The 23439-nt window shown below is 43.2% G+C and overlaps 1 protein-coding gene across 3 annotated transcripts in view; it reads right to left on the bottom strand.

Moving 5' to 3' along the window:
• Positions 1-2508: 2508 nt before the first annotated feature.
• The window catches only part of ATP23 (ATP23 metallopeptidase and ATP synthase assembly factor homolog), a 48975-nt gene continuing 28044 nt past the window's right edge, over positions 2509-23439 (bottom strand). For 2 of the 3 annotated variants that reach the window (XM_033957905.1, XM_033957902.1), the window contains exons 4-6: positions 21633-21770; positions 20510-20593; positions 2509-3397 (exon numbers count right to left, since the gene is read on the bottom strand). In XM_033957905.1, the coding sequence (XP_033813796.1) occupies positions 3194-3397; positions 20510-20593; positions 21633-21770 (426 nt within the window). In that variant the 3' untranslated portion in view covers positions 2509-3193. The remainder of the gene's footprint in view (positions 3398-20509; positions 20594-21632; positions 21771-23439) is intronic. The other variant, XM_033957904.1, reaches the window with a different exon arrangement.

Raw genomic sequence — 23439 nt, 5'->3', positions numbered from 1 at the left:
AGACACACCTAAAAACCTGGATACTGGATTTCTTTGAAAGTTTTGCTCTGTTTGAACAGCTTGTGTTTTGCCTCATAGTTTTGAGTGCTTGTTTTGAGGTCTGCTAAGCTGAAGCATTTTTCCTTTTGTTCAATGCAACCAGTGAACATAATAAAACCTTTGTTTGATTATTCTACTATACTGGATTTTGAGGTGTGTGAGTTTCTTTTCCCTTGCCTGTTTTTCTTTTGGTAATGTCAGGGAATCTGATATTATACCTTAGGCAGACGCCTAAGAAGGCCTGAAGGGTACCCTGGTTAAAGGGTACACGTATGGACGGGAACAGTCACAGTGTTCCAGCTCGCTGCCGTGAACAGGAGCTGGGCAGGTGTGACAGGTTGTTGGCAATAAAAAGAATACACACTTTGGAAATATATAATTTATTGCCAATATTCTCTCTCTTTTTCTGTCTCTGTAGGCAAAGCAAGTTTATAGCAATAATTTGTTACAAAAAAATTAATAATTAGCACCACATTAAGGATTCTTTCCATAGTAAAACATGACTTTGCTTGAGAGAACTAAACAAAAACAAATCGTAAGATTACCTCACCAATTGGATATGACTTGCTTCTGAAAAATAAGGAAACATCTTTATCTGTCCCTGGGACCATAGGGAATAAAACACTGTCCCAACCTGCACTGAAAATCTAGATACACTACATCAACCGGCTCACCTTTATCCACACCTTCAAAGAAATCAAGCAAATTGGTGAGGCAAGATCTCCCTCGGCTGAACCCTTGCTGACTCTGTCCCATTAAATCGTGTTTGTCAACATGTTCCACAATTTTATTTTTTATAATTGTTTCCACCATTTTGCCCTGCACTGAAATCAGGCTTACCAGTCTGTAAATTCCTGGATCTCCCCAGACCCCTTTAAAAAAAAAAAAGTCGGCATAACACTGGCCACCCTCCAATCTTCAGGTACTATAGACAATTTTTAGCGACAGATTACAGATCACTAACAGCTGGTCAGCAATTTCATGTTTGAGTTCTTTTAGTACCCAGCGTCGGGTGGGGACATGTCTCTCATGGTATTTCATAGTTTTTCAGTGGACAACAGCACATGAAAGAATGGAAGATTTTTTAGGCTGTTTGAAACAATAAATATAAGTCATTACAAAATATTTCTAAGATCAAGCATTTAATATAGCTTTCATAAGAATTTATAATAAGTTCTAAAAAAATATTGCTAGATCAAATGAAGATTTGAAGTGCCCAAATCTTATGTAGCACAATCACAGCTCATGAGAGGTACCTCTGAGGATCTTACGAGATAGTGTATGAAGGATACTGTTTGTGTAATAGATAAATGCCTTATAGAATAGCATGCATCCAGATGCATATGTGCAAATTTTAATGAGTAACATCAATAATTTAGAACTCATTATCCAATTGTGTATGGCACAAGCAGGCTAAGAAAGGAAGTTTGAACGAATCTGGCTTGAGGGAAGAGGGGGAGGAAGAGAGCATGGCTCTGTTTGATAAGAAAATTATTTTATTTTGAATAGTTAAGCTACAAAATAAAATAAATGGTTCCTCATGTCTCAGTCATTTCACATAATTAATAAACAAACTGTAGCAGAAGTAAACTTAAAAATTACACAATTTTTGGCAAACAATCAAATGCCCAAATGACTATACGGTTTTCATTTGGTACTTGTTATCTTATAAATACCAGTAGAGGTAGTTGTGCCATATTAATTACCGTATATACTCGAATATAAGTCGATCCGAATATGAAATGAGGTACCCTTTTCCCCCCAAAAAGGAAAAAGGTTGACTCAAATATAAGACTGGGGGGTGTTAATATTCATGTGCCCTGCCAGGCTCTGCACCCAGCCCCCCTCCCTCCTTGCCAGGCTCTCCACCCTGTTCCACCTCAAGCTCTATACCCAGCGCCCCTCCTTCTCTGCCAGGCTCTGCATCCAGCCCCCCTCCCTGCCCTATACCCTAGCCCCCCTCTCTCCTGATGTCCTGCAGGCCTCCACCGGGCCTTCCATATGACCTGGTGGGCCGGAACAGGAGGGATCCCTCCTGTCTCCTGTCCCGGCATACTCTGCCAATTTTTTTTTCCTCCCTCCCGCCTCCTTCATGTACTTTTTTTGAATCCTTGGTAGTCCAGCAGTATACTGGGCAGGAGTGAGCTTTCCATACCCCTGCCCCTTGGCGAGCCCCTCCCTGAATGGCTGCCTTGAGTTCTCTCCTGTCTCGGCCAACCCCCACCAGGCCATATGGCAGTCCTGATGGAGGCCTGCACAAGTCTGAGAGGGGGCAGGTGGGCGTTGACCAAAATATAAGCCGAGACCCCTCCATTTTTGGGGCCATTATTTTGGCTCAAAAATCTCGGTTTATATTAGAGTATACAGTATACGGTAAATCACCAAAGTAATCTCACCATATAATGGTTATAGACTTGTATAGAATGCAAAAAATTTAAGATTGACAATAGTAAAGTATAAAAGCAAGAAAACATTTGATTGTTCCTTTATTTTATTCTATCCAGCATATGATCCTTAGAGCTGTGAATCGAGACCATTTGCTACCCTTGATGGTTTTATAACAGGACAAAAAATGATTTGTATCCAGTTCTAAAACATAAAATTTTTATATCCATTCTGATCCAAAATGGATTTGAACTATTGTTTCACAGATGAGAAAAAAAAATTATTGACAAAAACATCCACCTTACCAGTTCTCAAAAATGAAAACATCAACTACAGAATAACATGCTGTAGAACAAGTGTTCAAGAATCTGGATAAAAACCATATAGGCTTTTAAAAAATTCCTGCATACAATATATTTATATAAAAATGATATGTCCATGACAATGGTATTTATTATGTTGAAGGGCACAGCACTATCATTCTTAAAAGCAATCTTTGCTACAATTATATAATATTGCTTTGTGTCAAATTGTTCCATGGTTTCTGGTAAGTTTTCCTAAATGTTGAAACAAATAATATAGGAGGCAGTCTTCTTGCATAAAATTTTTCTTGCTCATAAAATTCATAATTATAATTTAATTCAATGAATTTGATTGAAATAACCTACTCATTTGAAATGTTAATCTAATTGTTTTGATCATGTGTGTCCATGCTGCCCTTTCATCACTTTGCAATGTTCCTTTAATCATAGATAAATTAATGTTTCTTTTATAAATTTGAATAATATCTGTCCCGATTACGAAAATGGTTGAAAGCATATTTTGCATCTTTTTTACTATGTGGGATCCTTCCAAATGGTTCATGATCATTGAAACACGAGTCAAAAACCTCATCTACTGTCTTCTCTGCAGTCTCTTTGCTAACTTTTCGAACAGCCAAAATTGAACGAACTGCTCTATCTCGTACACAGACCTAAAAAATAAAAAAAGCAGCTTTTAGCACAAGGTATGTTTGTAAACATACATGTAGCAAAGCTTTCTGTAGTAATAGTTAAACAAGAATTAGGATTCATCTATAGCTGGTTTAAAAGCAGAATGAAAGATTAGGTTCTTACCTGGATAATCTTCTTTCTGTTAATCTGCTATGGATTTTGTACATATGGTGTTCAATCCAAACCCACAGAAGTGACACTTGCAGCTTTCAGCACCTCCCACATTGCAAGTGAAGTATAGTGCTCCCTTCAGTTTTGTCCCAAAGCAATCAATCACCACTGAAATAAAAAAAACAAAGAAGGGGTGCAGGGCAACTTCCCCGCCAACAACATACAATTTTGTTTTGCTCAAGAAAAATAGCAGCAAAAATAACCAATCTACTGTGTGCAACAAGCACTAACATCAAAAGAACCAGAGGCTGAATAATGCACTTTTATATATAGGATAATCTTAAACATAAGAATTGCCATACTGTAATAGACCGAAGGTCCATCAAGCCGAACATCCTATTTCCATCAGTGGTAACCCAGGTCCCAAGCACCTAGCTAGATTCCAAGTAATAAAACAGATTTTATAGACTATAAATGGCCATCTGGCTGGCAGGAGGAAAATCTCAGGCCTGGAAATGAGAACCATCTGAATCAGAAAAGAAGGCAATAAGGAATAGACAGTGGGTGGGCCATATGGAATCCATAGTAGATTAAAAGAAAGAAGATTATCCAGGTAAGAATCAAACTTTCATTCTGTTTATATCTACTCTGGATTCCGTATGCATGGTGATATACCAGAGCAATGGCAACGTCTAGGGTGGGACAGAAGAGCCTACCCACAATTACTGAAGCCCCAAAGGCAGTGTCCTCTTGAGCTACCACATCCACTCTGTAAAACCTTGCAAAAATATGAAGAGAAGTCCAAGAAGCCGCCCTGTAAATTTCAGCTGGAGGGACTGACTGAGACTTAGTCCATGAAGCTGCGACACTCCTGGTTAAGTGCGACTTAAGAGAAACCAGCGGCTGCTTTCCACAGGCGATATATGCCAACGAGATGGCCATGCAACTCCATCTGGCAATAGAAACCTTTGACGCTGGCTTACCACGCCTCAGCTAACTAGTCAGTACAAACAGATGGTCAAAAATCAATGGTTCAAATCATTGGTTCTTTCTAAGTAGTGAAGTAAGACTCTTTGCACATCCAGTTTCTGTAAAACCTTATTCTGCTTAATTGACCCCATGGATCGAAAAGCAGGCAGATGAACTTTCTGGTTGATGTGGAAATCAGAAACAACTTTAAGAAAAAAAAAAAAAAAGGAACAGCACGGAGGGTTACTCCTGTCTGTGATTCTGAGAAATGGCTCTCTACAAAAGAGAACTTGCAGCTCTGAAATGCGTCTTGCTGAGATGATCGTCACTAGGAACACTACCTTGACCCTAAGGTCCAAAAGGATGCGTCTTTGAGCGGCTCAAAAGGGGTTTTAGTAAGACTCTTCAAAACAATGTTAAGGTTCTAGGTTGGAAAAGGATGCTGAATTGGTGGCCTCAAAAGGAGCATACCTTTTAGAAATCTAGTCACGTCCGGATGAGCTGTAAGTGAAACTGAACCACTCTGTACCCTGAAGCATGAGAGGTCTGCCACTTGTACCTTGAGGGAAACCAATGCCACGCTTTTCTCCAGACTGGCTTGCAGAAAAGCAAGGACCCCCCCAAATGGGAGCATGTAATGGCTCCACTTGGTCTCTGACGTACCACTGTTGTAAAGTCTTCCAAGCTTTGGCACAGACTGCCACAGTAGAGGGCTTTTTCTCCCACAAGAGTATCAATGATTACATTTGAATAACCTCTTTGAATTAGGGCTTGTGTTCAAGGGCCATGCTGTAAGACTAAAGCACTGGGGATTCTCAATAGGAACTGGTCCCTGACTGAGAAGATCAGTGATGAAGAGAGCACTTGAAGCCCCTGTCCCACGGAAGATGGACTAGATCTGCATACCATAAATAGCGAGGCCAGTCTGGGGCCATTAAAATCATAAGTTTCAAGTTTATTCAGTTTTTGATGAATCGCCTATTACAGATTCTAGGCGATGTACATATTACAATTTAAATAGAAGAAACTTACAAAATAATTCAAATTACAAATTACAAAATTAAAAGAACACACACATGAGGTTAAGGAATGGGGATAAAAGTTACAATATTTGGGTATAGTTAAAAAAAGGAAAGAACAATGGGAAGGGTATTATAAAACCAGAGCACCATGTAAGAGAAAAATTTCAAAATAATTAAGAAAAATCGTAGGCATCTTTAAATAAATAAGTCTTTAAAAGTGTTTTAAATTTAACAATATCTAGTTCAGATCGAATATACTGTGGTAAAGTATTCCACCATTGAGGGCCCATAACTGTAAAAATATCCAGTCTTCTGGTCCCAATAATCTTTAATGAGGGTACGGAAAGTAGATTTTGTTCCGATGATCGCAGTGAGCGTTTTGGCTTATAAGGAATTAATAGTTTGGATATGAATTGAGGTTCATTAGATGCTAATGTTTTAAAAATAAGAAACATTATTTTAAACATGATCCTATGACCTATGGGTAACCAGTGCGCGTCTTTCAAGAGAGGGGAAACATGGTCAAACTTTTTTGCATTATAAATTAATTTTACGGCTGTATTCTGGATGATTTGTAGTCTCCTTTTCTCCTTATTAGTAATATTTAAAAATAAAGCGTTACAATAGTCGATTTTTGATATTATAAAAGAATGGATTAATATTTTCAAAGATGATGTGGTAAGGAATTTAGAGATTGACCTAATTTGGCGAAGTTTATAGAAACAGTTTTTAACTATGAGGGAAATATGATCATGGTATGATAGATTCGCGTCAATCAGTATACCAAGGATTTTAACAGAGGGGACCAAATTAATTTGAATGTTATTAAGATGAAAAGGTTTAATGAGTGTTATTTCTTTCTTCCAAGTAAACAGAATAGATTTTGTTTTGTTTATATTTAATGCAAGTTTATTTGTATCTAACCAGTTTTGAATTTGTTCCAATTTTTGATTTATAGCTGAAATTTCTGAATAGTTTTCGGGATCCAAGGGATGTATAAGTTGTATATCGTCTGCATAGGAAAATGGTATAAAACCTAAGGCCTGACTAATTTCTAATAACGGAGATAGGAAGATGTTGAATAATAAAGGGGACAAGATAGAACCCTGTGGTATACCAAATGATGTTGCAGATGACTTGGCTCACCATGGGCTAAGGTGGGAAGATGTAAAGGAGAACCTGGCTTCGCCAGGGCTGAACTAACGCATTCAGCCCTAAGCTTCCTGGCTGTGCTCTTTGACTGAAGAAGCATGTGGCTTTCGAGTTCTAGGCAGAAGTCATCAAGTCCTCACTGGTCTTCCAAAATGACTCATAATGAGCTGGAATGCTTTTTGAGAGAGAGACCATTCCCCCGGGTCCAGAACTTGTCAACTGAGAAAGTCTGCTTGAACATTTTCTACTCCAGCTACATGGCAGCGGAAAGAGCCTGAAGATGCACTTCTGTCCACCGGAAGAGCATTTGTTCTTCCAGATGCAAGAGAACACTTCTGGTGCCCCCCTACCAGTTCACATCATAATAATAATAACTTTATTTTGTATACCGCCATACCCAGAGAGTTCTAGGCGGTTCACAGCAATTAATAATATTACAAAAGAAGATAACATTGGGAATTAACATTTTTATGGAATGAACATGTCATTTAAGTTGAGAAGAATTAACAATTTTTGGAGTGTACAGGTCAATGAAGTTGACAGAATATACAATGGAGTACAATAGGAATATACAAGAGTGTACAATAGGAGGGAAAAATACCGGTCAGTGAAGTTAGTTGGTTTGGAGGGTACATTAGGAGGGGAAGGTGGAGGTTCATGTGTATTGAAGGGAGTGGGAGTGTTAGGGATTCTGTCCATGGAATAAGTGAGTTTTGAGTTTTTTTCTGAAGTCCAGGTAAGTGGGGGCATCAAGTATAATTTGGGCAAGCCATGAGTTTAGTTTGGCCGCCTGGAAGGAGAAGGTTTTGTCAACGAATCGTTTGAGTTGACATAGTTTTAGGGAGGGGAAGGCGAATAGATAAATTCTGCGAGAGTTCTTATTGTTGTGATTTAATTTAAAGTGGGGGATGAGGTAGCTTGGGGATAGACCAAACACCGTTTTGTAGCTGAGGCATGCGAACTTGAACAGTACTCTGGATTCAAATGGTAGCCAGTGCAGTTTATGGTAGTAAGGGATGATATGTTTCCATTTGTTTAAGCTACTGCTGTTGCGTTGTCAGAAAACACTCGTACTGCTTTTTCCTCTAGGGCCTTTTCCAGTATTCTTAACACTAGCCTGATGGCACGAAGCTCTAGACTAGAGAATGACACGGTGGATGTTACCCGGGAATAGCTGCGTGTAACCCGCCAAAACGGTGGAGGGGGAAAAGTGCTCACCGCAGGTACGGGGCAAGGCCATCCATCGCCCCGTGGAGCGGTGAATGGCCTTGTCCCCGCAGTTAAGGGAGGGAACATGCAGTCATCGATCGTGCGTGCGGCCCCCTCCCTCTTTCCTACCTACCCGAATCTTATCTCCCTCCCTCCCCCTTACCTTCGCGGCGCATTTTAAGGTTTCAGACTTGTTGAAAGCTGCCGGAGCGTACGTGCAGTCATGCGTGTGTGGGCGGAAGCTTCTCCTCTGATGCAACTTCTGGTTGCGTCAGAGGAGAAGCTTCTGCTCACACATGCTTTTAACAAATCTGAAACCTTAAAATGCGCTGCGAAGGTAAGGGGAAGGGAGGGAGATGCACGAATCGCACGATGATTGCCGAAGGGCAGTGAGGTGGCGAGAGGGAAGGGTGGATGCTGCGGGGATGGAACAGTGAAGGGGACGGTGGTCCGGAGATGGGGCAGCGACTGGGACAGAGTTTTTTTCCCCGTGTCATTCTCTACTCTAGACGGTTTATAGACCATCCCTTTTGATGGCGCGTTCACTGGTCATGGATAAAGCGGTCTCTGCAATGGGCAAGTCCCTCGACAAGGAATCTCCTTGAAGCCACCAGCATAAGCTGCTCCTTGCTGTCCCTGTCCATGGGAGCTGCATCTGAAGAGAATGATGCTGAGAGGAGAGTCACCTGTAGGGGCCGCATATGCACCCTGTCCCAGGGAACAACCTCTAGTGAGGCTGCCATGGAGCCCAATACCTGAAGGTAGTGCTAGGCTGTGGGGGTTGGAAGTACTAAGAGAGCCAAGATTTGTTTCTGGAGATTCTGTTTGCATGGCTCAGGAAGAAAAATACAGCCCTGGGCTATGTCAAACTGAATGCCCAGATATTCCAAGCTCTGACTTGGTTCTAGCTGGCTCTTCCTGAAATTGACAATCCAGCCCAGCATTTGCAGGAGAGCCACAACCTTCTGTACTGCCTGCTCACACTCTGCCTTGGACGGAGCTCTGATGAGCCAATCGTACAGACAGGGATGTACCTTGACCCCCAGTTTGCGGAGATGATCAGCCATTACCACTATTACTTTGGTGAAAGTGTAGGGAGCTTTTGCAAATCTGAAGGGAAGGGCTGCAAGTTGGAAATATTGCTGGAAAACATAAAATCTCAGATATTGTCTGTGTTCCAGGAAGATGGGAATATGAAGATAGGCTTCTGTTAAATCCACAGATGCCAAGAATTCTCCCTGAGCCATCGGGCTGTTTCCATGTGGAAACATGGAATCTTCAGGAAGGCATCGACTGCCTTGAGATCCAGGATGGGCCTCCAGTCCTCTGTGCCTTTCTTGGGCACAATGAAGTATAAGGCGTATCTGCCTTAGCCCGATTCATTGGGGACCGGTTCTGTAGTGTGAATGGCTAAGAACTGCTGATGAGTTGCTTGGACCCTGGCCTCCCAGCTGAAGAGTCTAGAAACAAATCCAGAGGGGACAAAATAATTCTATCTTGTGTCCCTCTTGTATGATGTCCAGCACCCACCGGTCCGAGATCATATCCCATTCCCTCCGAAACGCTGACAACCATCCGTCAATGTGTAGAAGTGCAGTTCCAAGCCTGGCATCATTGGGACTTTGTGGAGGAAGGGTTGCTGGCATCTGGGATTGCTATAGTGTTGTCTGTACCCTTGGAAGGATCTCTGGGTGTAGGAGCTCTAGATATTTTGCAGGACCGGCAGGTGGGATGAAAATTATTTTGACTCACCCCAGGGGGACGGCGAGATCTGCTGTCTGGCAGAGATTTGGGGCAGCAGTTTGATACACTGGCCATGAGTTCATCAAGGCCCTTTTCAAAAAGCATTTATCCTTTGAAGATAAAGTCTAAGGTCTCTTTAGAAGCAGAGTCCCCGGTCTATTGCCTAATCCAGAGCATCCTGTGAACAGAGACCGCATACGCCAAGACTTTGCTGAGGATCCAAATGAAGCTAAACAAAGCATCTGCCATATAATCCATCCCTTCCAGCACAAACTGGGAGCAGGAGTCCTTTTCCGCCAAGGATACTCATTACAGTCTTGTGCGACAGACCCATGCAGCAAACAAGGCTGCTGCTGTTGTCTTGATGCCCAAAGATGATAATAATAATAACTTTATTTTTGTATACCGCCATACCCCGAAGAGTTCTAGGCGGTTCACATTAGTTAGACAAAGATTACAAGTGGTTACATATCAAATTGAACAAGTGGTTACAAGTGGTAACATATCAAATTGAACATAGTATTGCAAACAGTAAGGAGGGAGTAGTTACAAGAGGTTACATATCAAAATGATTGTAGGGTTACGAACAGCAAGGAGAGAAGTAGGGAGGAGAGGAGGGGGAGGGGGAGGGGAGAAGATCAGACGGGGGGGCTATTAAAGAGGCATTAAGGGTCTTGGTTTCGAAATAGGTGAGTTTTGAGCAGTTTTCTAAAGTCGAGGTAGTTGTAGGCCTTGAGGGCCATTTGGGCTAGCCAAGGGTTTATTTTGGCGGCTTGGAAGGCGTAGGTTTAAGACCATGTCCACCCTGAGAATCCTTTAGCATCACTCCTCTTTCGCTAGGGAGGGCTGTGCGCTTAGTGACTTGAGTCACTGCAAAGTCTACCTTTGGACGTGTTGTGGGAAACATCCAAATCAGACTTAAAGACGTCTTTTTAAAAAAATGGCCCCCCCCATGTTTTACATAAATTCTGTAAACACTAAGACTAGCACGCTCTTAGATAAAAAAAAAAAAGAATACAACATAGCAATAAATGAGTCATGATAACTTTATTTCAGCACTGCTGCAGATGTTTTCTGAGCATAAAATTTACTCTTTTTCCATCTTTGCTTTACAGTTATGATTCCAAATAACACTCAATTCTGCAGTAGAATTCCCAAAATCATCTCTCTCAAACAGTCCTAAACACAAGTGTGAATGTCTCACATTTTGCTTGTAAAATTGTTTTCCCTTAAGTGAGCAACTGAAAATGCTTCCTTTTACAACAAACTGCTCATATTCAGCGTGTAGAATGCCAGATACAAGTGTCAGGCCACTTTGTTGGGCAGGCTGGAAGGACGGTATAGTCTTTATCTGCCAACATTTACTATATTACGGGCAATTTCATAAAAGGTGTTCCAAATCTGGGCGCCACAATGCAGGGCACCAAATTCTCTAATGGTATCTCGAACAGGAATAAAAACTAATAAATAGGAATGCTGTTGGAAAATGCAAAGGAGAGATCCCCTGCAGCCAAATGTCCCCACAGCTACGCCAGCCAAGCCACAGCCGCTGCTCTTTAATCTCCCTGGCTCTAGAAAAATACTAGAACCCGCAGAAAAAGCAAACTTTGCACACGCAGCATGCGCAACAACTGCAAGAACAACATGACAACAGACAGGGTGGGGTGCTGTACCAGTCTGGAAGGTTTAAAAGAAAGAAAATTAGCAGGTAAGAACCTAATTTCTCCTTCTTTATCAACCTTGCCAGATTGGTACAGCTTCAGCTTACTGATGGGATGTACCAAAGCAGTACCCATCATGGGTGGGACTCCCGAAGGGTCGACACCAGAACACGCTCACCGAATACTGCGCCCTGACGTGCGTGAACATCCACACGGTAGTGTCTCATAAAGGAACACAGAAAAGCCCAAACTGCAGCCTTGCAAATATCCACTGGAGGCACCAAAGAATACTCAGCCCAAGAAGCTGCTTGACCTCGAGAGGTATGAGCCTAGAGAAATTCAGGAACAGGCTTTTTCTGAAGAAGATAAGCGGAGGCAACAGTCTCCTTGATCCAGTGCGCAATGGTAGCCTTGGAAGCGCCATCTCCCTTACAAGGACCCGCTAGAAGGACAAAGAGATGATCTGATTTCCTGATCTTCCGAGTTCTCTGCACAAAAGAGCGAAAGACCCAACTGACATCCAACATGTGCAACTTTTTCTACTCAGATCTGGGGGCCGCTGCGTGAGCAGATGTCCCTGAGTCTCCTGTTACCGCCGGTGGGGAGGTGCTGCAGAAGGAGAGATGAGGAGAAGGAGCAGAGGTACAGAAGTAGGACCTCCAGCTGCAGCAAAAAGCTAAACATGTAAAATAGGGGGGAGGAATCCTGGCAGCCCCCTGGGACTCCCTGCTACAGAAGGGGTCCCAGCAAACCAACCTGTCACCTGTGTCACCAAACAGGGACAAGTCACCTAAGGCTAGACTAAAATGGTGGTGCTTCCCACCAAAAATGGATCTGAACTGCCAAAAAAAAAAAAAATAGCTCCAGAGACCTTCAGCAGCTAAAAGGCCTAAACTGCCTCAGCTGCTAAAGGAGAAAAACTGGCATCAGCTGTTAAGGGAGTCCCGAGCCGCTGCGGCGGTAAGGAAATCCTTTCTGCCTGACTGTCGGGCGGCTGGTGAAGCTCCTGCTTACGTGGCAGGGGGAAGCCTGGGTTTCCCCGCAAAACAGCTGCCAGCCGTGAGGCACTCACGAAGGGGATCCCTGGCAGCCAGCATCCAATGCTGACGAGGCTTCCCCTTCTCAGTGGCATGCCTCACACAAACAGGCCGGCTGCGAGTGCCTCACGGCTGGATTACAATGAGCACTTTTTCCCCTTACAAAAGTGCTCATTGCTCCAGATGCGACCTAACTAAATAAAAGTGCCGGTTAGGTGAGAAATACATTAAAAGACAGTAAATTTAAAGGGAAAGAGCCCTTCAGACCGGAACACCCTCAGGATTTTTTTTTCTGTCAGAACAGACTCCATGGCTCTCAAAACCGGAGGTCTGACCGGAATCAGGGGCCAGGCTGCCAGCTGAGGAAGGGGGGAGGGACCCAGCACGAGACCCGCCAGGTGTGACACCCCCGAGGTCAGACAGACCACCAAACAGAGTCCACCCAACCTCAGTCCAGCAACAAAAAGGGACCAGGCGCCCTAAACAAATTCCAACAGCCATAATCAAGGGAGATGGGTACAACTCACTCACACCTGCTGAGACTGAGAGAAGACTATTATATGCTATTCCAAAGTTTTGTCTAGTCTTCACCTGCTAGTCATGATGAAATATATACCCATCAGTAAGCTGAAGCTGTACCAGTCTGGCAAGGTTGATAAAGCACAGTTACTTACCGTAACAGGTGTTATCCAGGGACAGCAGGCAGATATTCTTGACTGATGGGTGACGGCACCGACGGAGCCCCGGTACGGACAATTTTAGAGTGATTGCACTCTAAGAACTTGGAAAGTTCTGGTAGGCCGCACCGCGCACGCGCGAGTGCCTTCCCGCCCGACAGAGGCGCGCGGTCCCCAGTTATGATAAGCCAGCTAAGAAGCCAACCCGGGGAGGTGGGAGGGACGCAAGAATATCTGCCTGCTGTCCCTGGATAACACCTGTTACGGTAAGTAACTGTGCTTTATCCCAGGACAAGCAGGCAGCATATTCTTGACTGATGGGTGACCTCCAAGCTAACAAAAAGAGGGATGGAGGGAAGGTTGGCCATTAGGAAAACAAATTTTGCAAAACAGATTGGCCAAAGTGTCCATCCCGTCTGGAAAAAACATCCAGACAATAATGAGATATAAAAGTATGAACTGAGGACCAAGTAGCAGCCTTGCAGATTTCCTCAATAGGAGTAGAACGGAGGAAAGCTACAGATGCTGCCATGGCTCGGACTCTATGGGCAGTGACAGAACCTTCCAGTGTCAGTCCGGTCTGAGCATAACAGAAAGAAATACACGCTGCTAGCCAATTAGACAACGTACGCTTAGAAACAGGACGTCCCAAGTTATTTGGATCAAATGACAGGAAGAGCTGGGGAGCTGATCTGTGGGGCTTAGTACGCTCTAAATAGTAAGCTAGAGCCCTTTTACAGTCCAAAGTATGTAGAGCCTGTTCTCCAGAATGAGAGTGAGGTTTCGGAAAGAAGACAGGCAGAACAATGGATTGGTTGAGATGAAAATCAGAGACAACCTTAGGGAGAAACTTTGGATGTGTACGCAGAACCACCTTGTCATGATGAAAGATTGTAAAAGGTGGATCCGCAACTAGTGCATGTAGCTCACTGACCCTCCTGGCAGAGGTAAGAGCAATAAGGAAAAGTACCTTCCAAGTGAGGAACTTGAAAGAAGCAGTAGCTAAGGGTTCAAATGGAGGCTTCATTAAAGCGGATAGAACTACATTGAGATCCCAGATAACAGGAGGGGCTTTAAGAGGTGGTTTCACATTAAAAAGACCCCGCATAAACCTGGACACCAAGGGATGAGCTGAGAGGAGTCTTCCATGGACTGGCTCATGAAAAGCTGCAATAGCACTGAGGTGGACTCTGATTGAAGTGGATTTGAGACCAGAGTCTGACAACGAAAGAAGATAGTCCAACAAGGTCTCCACTGCAAGGGAAGTGGGATCATGGTGATGAAGAAGACACCAGGAAGAAAAACGTGTCCACTTTTGATGGTAACATTGTAGAGTGGCCGGCTTTCTGGAGGCATTCAGAATTGAACGAACAGGCTGAGATAAAAGGGGATCACTCAAAGTCAGCCCGAGAGATACCAAGCTGTCAGGTGCAGAGACTGGAGGTTGGGATGCAGAAGGGTTTCCTGATGCTGTGTAAGCAGAGAAGGATACAGTGGCAGAAGAAAAGGTTCTCTGGAACTGAGTTGAAGTAGAAGGGAGAACCAATGTTGCCTGGGCCACCTCGGAGCTATCAGAATCATGGTGGCTCGTTCCCTCTTGAGCTTGAATAAGGTCCTCAACATGAGAGGGAGAGGAGGGAAAGCATACAGGAACAGATTTGACCAATCTAGGAGAAACGCATCCGCTGCCAGACGGTGAGGCGAGTAGAGTCTGGAGCAGAAAAGGGGCAGCTGGTGATTGTGAGGAGCTGCAAAGAGGTCTATCTGAGGAGTGCCCCATTGAGCGAAGATGGACTGAAGAGTTACAGGATCGAGTGTCCACTCGTGAGGTTGGAGAATTCTGCTGAGTTTGTCTGCTAAGGAATTCTCTTCTCCCTGAATGTAAATCGCTTTCAGGAATAGATGATGATTTATGGCCCAAGTCCAGATTTTCTGGGCTTCCTGGCACAAGAGGCGAGAACCCGTTCCGCCCTGTTTGTTGATGTAGTACATCGCCACCTGATTGTCTGTGCACAGGAGCAGAACTTGAGGGAAGAGAAGATGTTGGAAAGCCTTGAGGGCATAAAACATTGCTCTGAGTTCCAGGAAATTGATGTGGTGCTTCTTTTCCTGGGCTGTCCATAGACCTTGAGTTTGGAACTCGTTCAAATGAGCTCCCCAAGCATACGGGGAGGCATCGGTTGTGATGACTAGTTGATGAGGAGGTAGATGGAATAGAAGACATCTGGATAGATTTGAGGATACCAACCACCATTGTAGAGACTGACGAAGAGATGATGTCACAGATATGTGACGTGAGCAAGGATCCGTCGCTTGGGACCACTGGGTAGCAAGGGTCCATTGAGGTGTGCGCAGGTGAAGACGTGCCAGAGGAGTGACATGCACTGTTGAAGCCATGTGTCCCAATAGTATCATCATTTGTTTGGCAGAGATGGAACTTTGAAGAAGAACCTGTTGACACAAAACCTGAAGAGTGTGGAGCCGGTTGGACGGCAGGAATGCTCTCATGAGGATCGTGTCCAGCACTGCTCCAATGAATTGAAGTCTCTGAGTGGGGATGAGATGAGATTTGGGAAAATTGACCTCGAACCCCAGAATCTGTAAGAACAAGATGGTTTTATTGGTGGCCAGTAGCACTGTTTGAGGAGAGTTGGCCTTTATCAACCAATCGTCCAGGTAAGGAAAAACTTGTAGATGATGTGAACGAAGGAAAGCAGCTACCACAATCAGACATTTGGTGAACACTCTTGGAGATGAAGCAAGTCCGAAGGGGAGAACTTTGTATTGGTAATGACAGTGATTGATCATGAAGCGGAGATACTGTCTGGAGGCTAGATGGATGGGAATATGAGTGTAAGCCTCCTTGAGGTCGAGGGAGCATAGCCATTCGCCCTGATTGAGAAGAGGATAAAGAGTTGCTAAAGAAAGCATCTTGAATTTTTCCTTGACCAAGCATTTGTTGAGATCTCGAAGATCTAAGATGGGCCTGAGATCTCCTGTTTTCTTTGGAACTAGAAAGTAACGGGAGTAAAATCCCTGACCTTTCTGGTCTAGAGGAACTTCTTCTATAGCGTTTAGAAGAAGAAGAGATTGAACCTCTTGTATCAGGAGAGAGGATTGATGAGTGTTTAAAGCAGACTCTTTTGGTAGACTTTGAGCGGGATAAGTCTGGAAGTTGAGAGAGTAGCCGTGGCGGATGATGTTTAGGACCCATTGGTCGGATGTAATGATCTCCCACCGACTGAGAAAATGGGTCAGGCGCCCTCCTATAGGTTGGGGAAGATGGGTAGATGGTATGATATTGGCTATGCTCAGGAGAAACACGTCAAAAGGGTTGAGTAGACTTTTGAGGTGGGGGAGGTTTCTGTTGCTGCTGTGTCTGCCTTTGAGGTTGACGTTGTTGTTGCTGTCGTTGCCTTCTAGGCTGTTGAGTAGCCTGAGGCAAAGGACGAGCAGCATAGCGGCGTTGGTATGCCGATTGTTGTCGGAAAGGCCTAGCAGGTGGAGTCTTCTTTTTGTTCTTTAGGAGAGTATCCCAACGTGTCTCATGCGCTGATAGCTTCTGTGTGGTGGAATCCATGGAATCACCAAACAGCTCATCCCCTAAGCAAGGTGTATTTGCTAAACGGTCTTGGTGGTTTACTTCCAGCTCTGAGACCCTGAGCCATGCCAACCTGCGCATAGCCACTGACATAGCCGTGGCTCTAGAAGTCAATTCAAAGGTGTCATAAATTGATCTTACTAGAAACTTCCTCAACTGGAGAAGAGAGGAGGTACAAGTGTGAAAAGCGGATTTTTTGCGATCAGGCAGATGTTTCTCAAAGGTAGAAACTGTTTGGATTAAATGTTTCAAATAAAATGAGAAGTGAAACGCATAATTTCCTGATCTGTTTGCAAGCATGGCATTTTGATATAGCCGCTTGCCAAATTTGTCCATTGATTTCCCTTCTCTGCCAGGAGGGACTGAGGCATACACATTAGCTCCCGCTGATTTCTTTAAAGTGGACTCAACCAAAAGAGACTCATGCGGGAGTTGGGGTTTATCAAAACCAGGTATAGGTATCACCCTGTATAAGGAGTCCAGTTTTCTAGGGGCTCCAGGGACAGTCAGGGGAGTTTCAAGGTTTTTATAAAACGTTTCTCTCAATATATCATGGAGAGGAAGTTTAAGAAATTCCCTTGGAGGCTGGTCAAAATCCAATGCATCAAGAAATGCCTTAGATTTCTTTGACTCAGCCTCCAAGGGAATAGACAAGGATTCACACATTTCCTTTAGAAAAGAAGGAAAAGATGCGGAATCTGGATGAGAAGAGGGATTGGTAACAAGGTGTTCCTCCTCATCAGAAGAGCATTCACCTTCGGAAAGAAAGGGCTCTTCCGAATCACCCCACAAATCAGGATCCCTAACCTGAGAGCCATGGTGTCGAGACTCTGGTGTGGAAGGTTCCTGGTGTCGGGTTTTATGTGTGGACTTGCCCGACCTCATGGATACGGTACCAGGCGATGTAACCTGTTGTGCTGGTACCGAGGTTTGAACCGCCTGGTGGTGAGATTTTGGCTCTGGAGCTAAAACCGGCATCGAGGTCGATGAGGTGGTAAGACCCGGTACCGATAAAGTGGATGCCGATAAAAGAGGGCGTTCCACTATCGGCACCGGTGGCTCCGACCGTACCGGAACTGGAAGGTTCTGGGGCAAAAAGGCAGGTAGTAGCTGTTGGAGTTGTTCTCTCAGCTGTACCTGCAGAACGGCGGCAATGCGCTCGTCCAGTGAAGGCACCGGTACCGCCTTTTTCTTCTGCGGTACCTTGGGTGCCGCTCGACACTCCGATGAAGAACCCGATGTCGAGGGGCTAACTTCAATCGGAGCGGAGCGCTTCCGTGGGCGCCTCGAGGTCGGCAGGATTGGACTCACTGCAGTAGAGACCGGAGGACGCTCCAGCGGGGAAGGCTTCTTAGCCGGCTTACCTGCTGGTTGCGACGCCGGCGCGGTATCGCGCGGTGTCGATGAAGTCGGTGCCGATTGAGATGCAATTGATGTCGGTGCCGGTACATTGGAATCGGACATCTCGGCACCGAATAGCAACCGCTGTTGGATTTGGCGGTTCTTAAGTGTTCGTTTTTTTAAAGTTGCACAGCGGGTGCAAGTGGACGCTTGATGGTCGGGACCAAGACACTGCAGACACCAGTTATGTGGGTCTGTCAGTGAGATTGGCCTAGCGCACCGCTGGCACTTTTTAAACCCGGGCTGAGGGGGCATGAAAGTAAAGACAGCCTCTGCCAAATCGAAAGCCGAGGCTTCGATTGTGGCAACAGGCCCCGCCGGGGCGAAACGAAAAAAGAAAGAAAAAAACAACTAAGTTTATTATTTTCCTTTTTAAAAAAAAAAAAAAAAAAAAAAGAAATAAAGAAACCTTTATTAAAACAAAGGTTTACGCGAGCGGGAAGATCGAAAAAATATTTCTTCAACAGCCGTTGAGGAAACGCGTCTTCTTAGCTCCGCGGAAACTAAGAAACTGGGGACCGCGCGCCTCTGTCGGGCGGGAAGGCACTCGCGCGTGCGCGGTGCGGCCTACCAGAACTTTCCAAGTTCTTAGAGTGCAATCACTCTAAAATTGTCCGTACCGGGGCTCCGTCGGTGCCGTCACCCATCAGTCAAGAATATGCTGCCTGCTTGTCCTGGGATAAAGAAGTAATACCAGGGGGTCAGGAAGAAGTGAAGGCCAAAGGACAGGAGGACTGTGTAAATTCTGTGCCTTATTAGAGCCCTGAGGGATGATTTTGGAATGTTATAGACAATTGAATGTTTAGAAATCTTTTGGTTAATGAGAAGGGCATATTTGAGAAAAGAATGTTGTTGTTTTTTTGTTTTTTTTTCTAAATGGGATGAATTCAGAAGCATGGAGTACTAGAAATGGAGAAAGGTGTTTAAGGCATCAGTAAAAGTACTTACAGTGAAGCCCTGCTGAATGAACTATTTGAACTAAAATCTGGTTTTTGGCAATAAATTCTGTTCCATTGCAAAGAAGCAGAGAGTTGGACTTTCATTTTTTTTCTTTTTCTGGTCTTGCTAAAGTCTCCACCAACCTCCAGACTAATGCTCGGTCAGTTTACCTGTGCCGGGACCTAGGCATGAGTGCCTGCTGGGCCTTTACCTGATCACAACCTTCAAACTGCTGTCCACAGAAAGATTGCTTCAAATCTCGGAACAAAAAATAACCTGAGGGAGCCAGGTCAGGACTGCAGGGTGGATGGTTCAGCTGCTGAAACCCACATTCTTGGATAGCAGCCTATGATTGTTATGACATGTGCACCGGTGCTTTGTTGTGAAGAAGGAGCATGCCTGCTGTGAGTTTTCCTCATCTTTTCAAATTGATCGACTCCCGCAAAACGATCATAAAGTTGGCGTAACTCTTCCCGGTTATGGTTGTTTTGTGTGGCATGAACTCCAGAAGCAAGTCTTTCATCATCCCAGAAGACAGTGGCCATGACTTTGCCTGCAGATGTTTCTGTCTTGAACTTTTATGGGGTGGGGATGACTTGTGCTTCCACTGGACTCAGGATCTCTGTGATAGACCCAAGTCTCATCTCCAGTCACCAAATGATGAAAAAAATTCACTTGTCTTCACAGAACATCTCCAAGTTCTCCTGACAGAACTGAAGCCTCTTGGCCTTCTGACATAGTGTAAGCATTCTTCAAACTCATCTTGCAATATTCTTGAACATGACCAACTTTTCATGAATTATTTTCTAAACTGTACCTGCCAAGATGCCCATTTTTTCAGATATTCGGGAAACCTTAATTCGTCTGTCTGTCAAAATTAAATCCTCAATTTTCTTGCACATTTCTGTGGAAGTTGCTTCCACAGCCCATCCTATGTGAGTATCATCTTCAATGGACTCTCTACCCCACTTAAACTGCTTGCTCCAAACTTTTACTTTGCAGGGTGATGGGACAGCTTCACCATAAACTGCAATCATGCGTTCATGAATCTCCTTTGGCTTTTTTCCCTTCTTTTGTGAGAAATTTTATCACTGAATGGGACTCCAAATCTAGCAGTTTCTTACTTGATTCGCACAAGGACTCGACATCCTGTCTCTTGGAATGTTAGACTTGCATTGAGCAACAACTGTGCATGAGTAAACTTGAGACATGTCACAACATGCACAGCCTTGTTTCAACATGTTTGCTATTTTCTTCTATACTCAGGTAGATAAATCATTGAACGCCCCTCGTACATAGATCTCAGCAAATCTGAAAGGGGGTATGGAGAGCCAATTTTTTTTTTTTTTTTTAATTTCAGACACGCTGAAATCTACTTGCGTTGAGTTTGACTTTATGTGACAGAAAAATCCTCATAATTGTTTTAATGAGAAGTAAGAGAAAATTCAGACATTTGCAAAAACAGTCAAGAGAGCAAGGGCCAGAAAGAAGAATGCAATGATCAACCATTTAATTTTTTAAATAGGGAAATGATTAGTTTGGGGCCCAGCAATTATTATTTACATATTTACCTGATGGTGCTGTTTTAATCCAAATTTAAACCTTGCTATTTCATTCCACAGTGAACAGTCACCACTGAGATTGGCCGCTCGGATCTATTGTAAAAGTAAGAAAGTCTCAATATTTTTCTTAATATTCTCTGTATTATATTCAAAATAACAAAACAAAGGTAAAATAGTGAAGAGTAGCATAAGTACAGTCGGTTCTCATTATTCGCAGTAAAATGGTTCCTGAAAATGTTCATGAACAGCAAAATCAAGAATAACAAAACGTTGAGTCTATGGGAAAATAGAGGTTAGGTTCCAGCCTCAAAATTGCAGAAAGTGAACAGTGGATCCTATTGAGTAATATGGTGGAAGTCTTTCAAGACATGAGATGAATACTCATGGTTACCAATGTTTTATTGTCTGGTATTTTGTTTGTTTTGTATTTTAGATGTAACTTTGTACTTTTGTATGTAGTTTGTAACCCGCCTTTGATAATGGAGGGATATAAATAAACCAAACCAACCAAATACAGTGACAATGTATAGTGATCTCAAAGTCCCCCCCATATCTTGTGATTTCCCCTATTATATATGTACGACAATGGTTTCGGATCTTTAAATAAAATGTAATATTAGACAAAGGGAACCTGAGAAACACATTTTTAAAATTACTACTTTATTTATAGGAACAAAGTAACCCAAGTGAAAATGTAACTGCCCCCAAACTTAATAACTAGCATCTTCTAAGGCAGGATTAAAACACTGTTTAATGAACTGACTGTTTAATATCTGTTTTTCTGCCTGACTTATGATATATTTCTGTACGTTTTTTATTAACCACCTTGTGGAAGGGTGGGATCATTCCCTCTGTAATTCCCCCACTTGAGCACTGTGTATAGATGTACCTTCTTGTCCAGTTTGTCTGTCTTGACAAGATGGTAAGCTCTTTTGAGCAGGGACTGTCTCTTCTATGTTTTGATGTACAGCACTGTATATATCTAGTAGCATTATAGAAATGATAAGTAGTAGTAGTAAATAAAGCATACCATACCACACAATTAAGATAATATTAGAAAACTAAATACTGTGCACGATAAAGAAAAATAAAAAGTCTAAAAAAGGCATCAGTCTATAAAAAATTAACTTACCTCTGAGCAGGCTAAGTGTTTGACATTACTGAACCAATCTACCTGTGCACGACAATGGTCAAAAGCATGAATCAGTTCATGTGCAACCACTCGGTTCATATGAGATTGATGATGAATGTTATTCTGGCACAACACAATCTGAAGATAAGAAATATAAAAACAAAAAATCTTATACACAGAGATTTAAAAAAAAGCACATTTTATAAAGTAAGGCACCCAGAACTATCTCCAATAGTGCACAAATACTTGTCTACTCTGAAAAAGGTGCAAATATGTGTTTGTACTCTAGTATTTTATAAATTACATATACTGTATACATTGCAATTCTCTCCCCCAGGGACCCTTAGGTATGGTAAGACTATAAATACACCGAGAGCCAGATTCAGTAAATGGTGCGCAAATTTAGACACCGGGAAAAAATCCATGCTAAGCATCATTCTGAAGACCTGTTATAGAATAGCGCTTAGATTTCCATGCCCAACTTGGGCACAAGGACTTACGGCAGCTGAAACCTGGCATAAATCTTACCATGCAAGTTGGGTATGTATTCCCAGTACTGAACAAAACTAATGCCCCTGCCTGTCCATGCACCTCCCGTGCTCCACTTTGGGTTGCGTGCAACGTTATGAAAAGCATGAAGGAAGATGGGTAAATACCGTAAATCCAAACTAGTGCAAATTAACTCCTATTAACCTCAATTTGTTCTTGGCATCCAACTGACTAAATACTTTACATGTCCATCTGGGCTTCATGCCCAAATTTAGATGCCCAATTTTGGGCAACCTAGATAGAATCTGAGGGTGAACAAACAAAAATAAATCAGTAACAATGCTGAAAGGGACACGAATGCCACAGAACACAATCCAGATGTAGAGCCAAAACTCGACTTTATTTGAATTCTGGGTAGTCACTGCTTTTTTGTTCATTTGATTATCTAAGGCAGTGTATTGCAAACTGTGTGCTGTAAAATGCCGGTGAGGAGGAGAGGCGCCGGCTGACTGCTTACAGGACATGCCTCTCATGGCGAGAGGCACGTCCTGTAGTCGGTCAGCCAGCGTCTGTGCCTCTCCTCCTCACTGGCACCTCTGCTCCTTCTCCTCATCTCTCCTTCTGCAGCACCTCCCCACCGGCGGTAACAGGAGACTCAGGGACATCCGCACATGCGTGTGACATCAGCCCGTCGATGTCCGCGCATTTCCAGGTGCCCTACAACTACGAGACTCGTGTGCCGTACCTTAAAAAAAGTTAGCAACACACTGAACTAAGGTGACATTTTCTCTCTTTTTTTTGTGCATTAAAAAGTAAATGGCATCTTGCCAACATGTATAATTTTACATCCATATTTGGATGTGCAATTTTATAAGAATCAGTATATGCATGTACAACACATTTTACAAAGGAAAATTGTTTATAAAATTTCCCATTGAGGGTAACTTTTCCCATTGAGGGTAAAGTTCTTAATATTTAAATTGAGGAACGAGATAGTTGATACAAGACAGTAAAGTACCTGATAGAATGAAGCCTGCTTTTCTTCTATATATGTGAGGTCTGTTTAAAAAGGTCCAGGACTAATATTATAAAAATGTATTAAACAATCTTACAACTTATTCCATTGGGTCCCATTCAAAGTACTCCTCTTCCCTATGTATACACTTTTCCCAACGTCATTTCCCCTTCTTGAAACAATCCTTAAATGCATCTTCAGAAATTGCCAAAAGTTGCTGCATAATTTTGCTTTATGTCTTCAATGGTGTTGAATTGCTTTCCTTTCAGTGTGGATTTAAGTTTAGGAAACAAGATGAAGTCA

The sequence above is a fragment of the Geotrypetes seraphini genome, chromosome 9, assembly GCF_902459505.1.
Source record: "Geotrypetes seraphini chromosome 9, aGeoSer1.1, whole genome shotgun sequence".
In the NCBI taxonomy this organism is placed as follows: domain Eukaryota; kingdom Metazoa; phylum Chordata; class Amphibia; order Gymnophiona; family Dermophiidae; genus Geotrypetes; species Geotrypetes seraphini.
The sequence above is the reverse complement of the archived record's forward strand: the minus strand, read 5'-3'. Positions and strand labels throughout refer to the sequence as shown.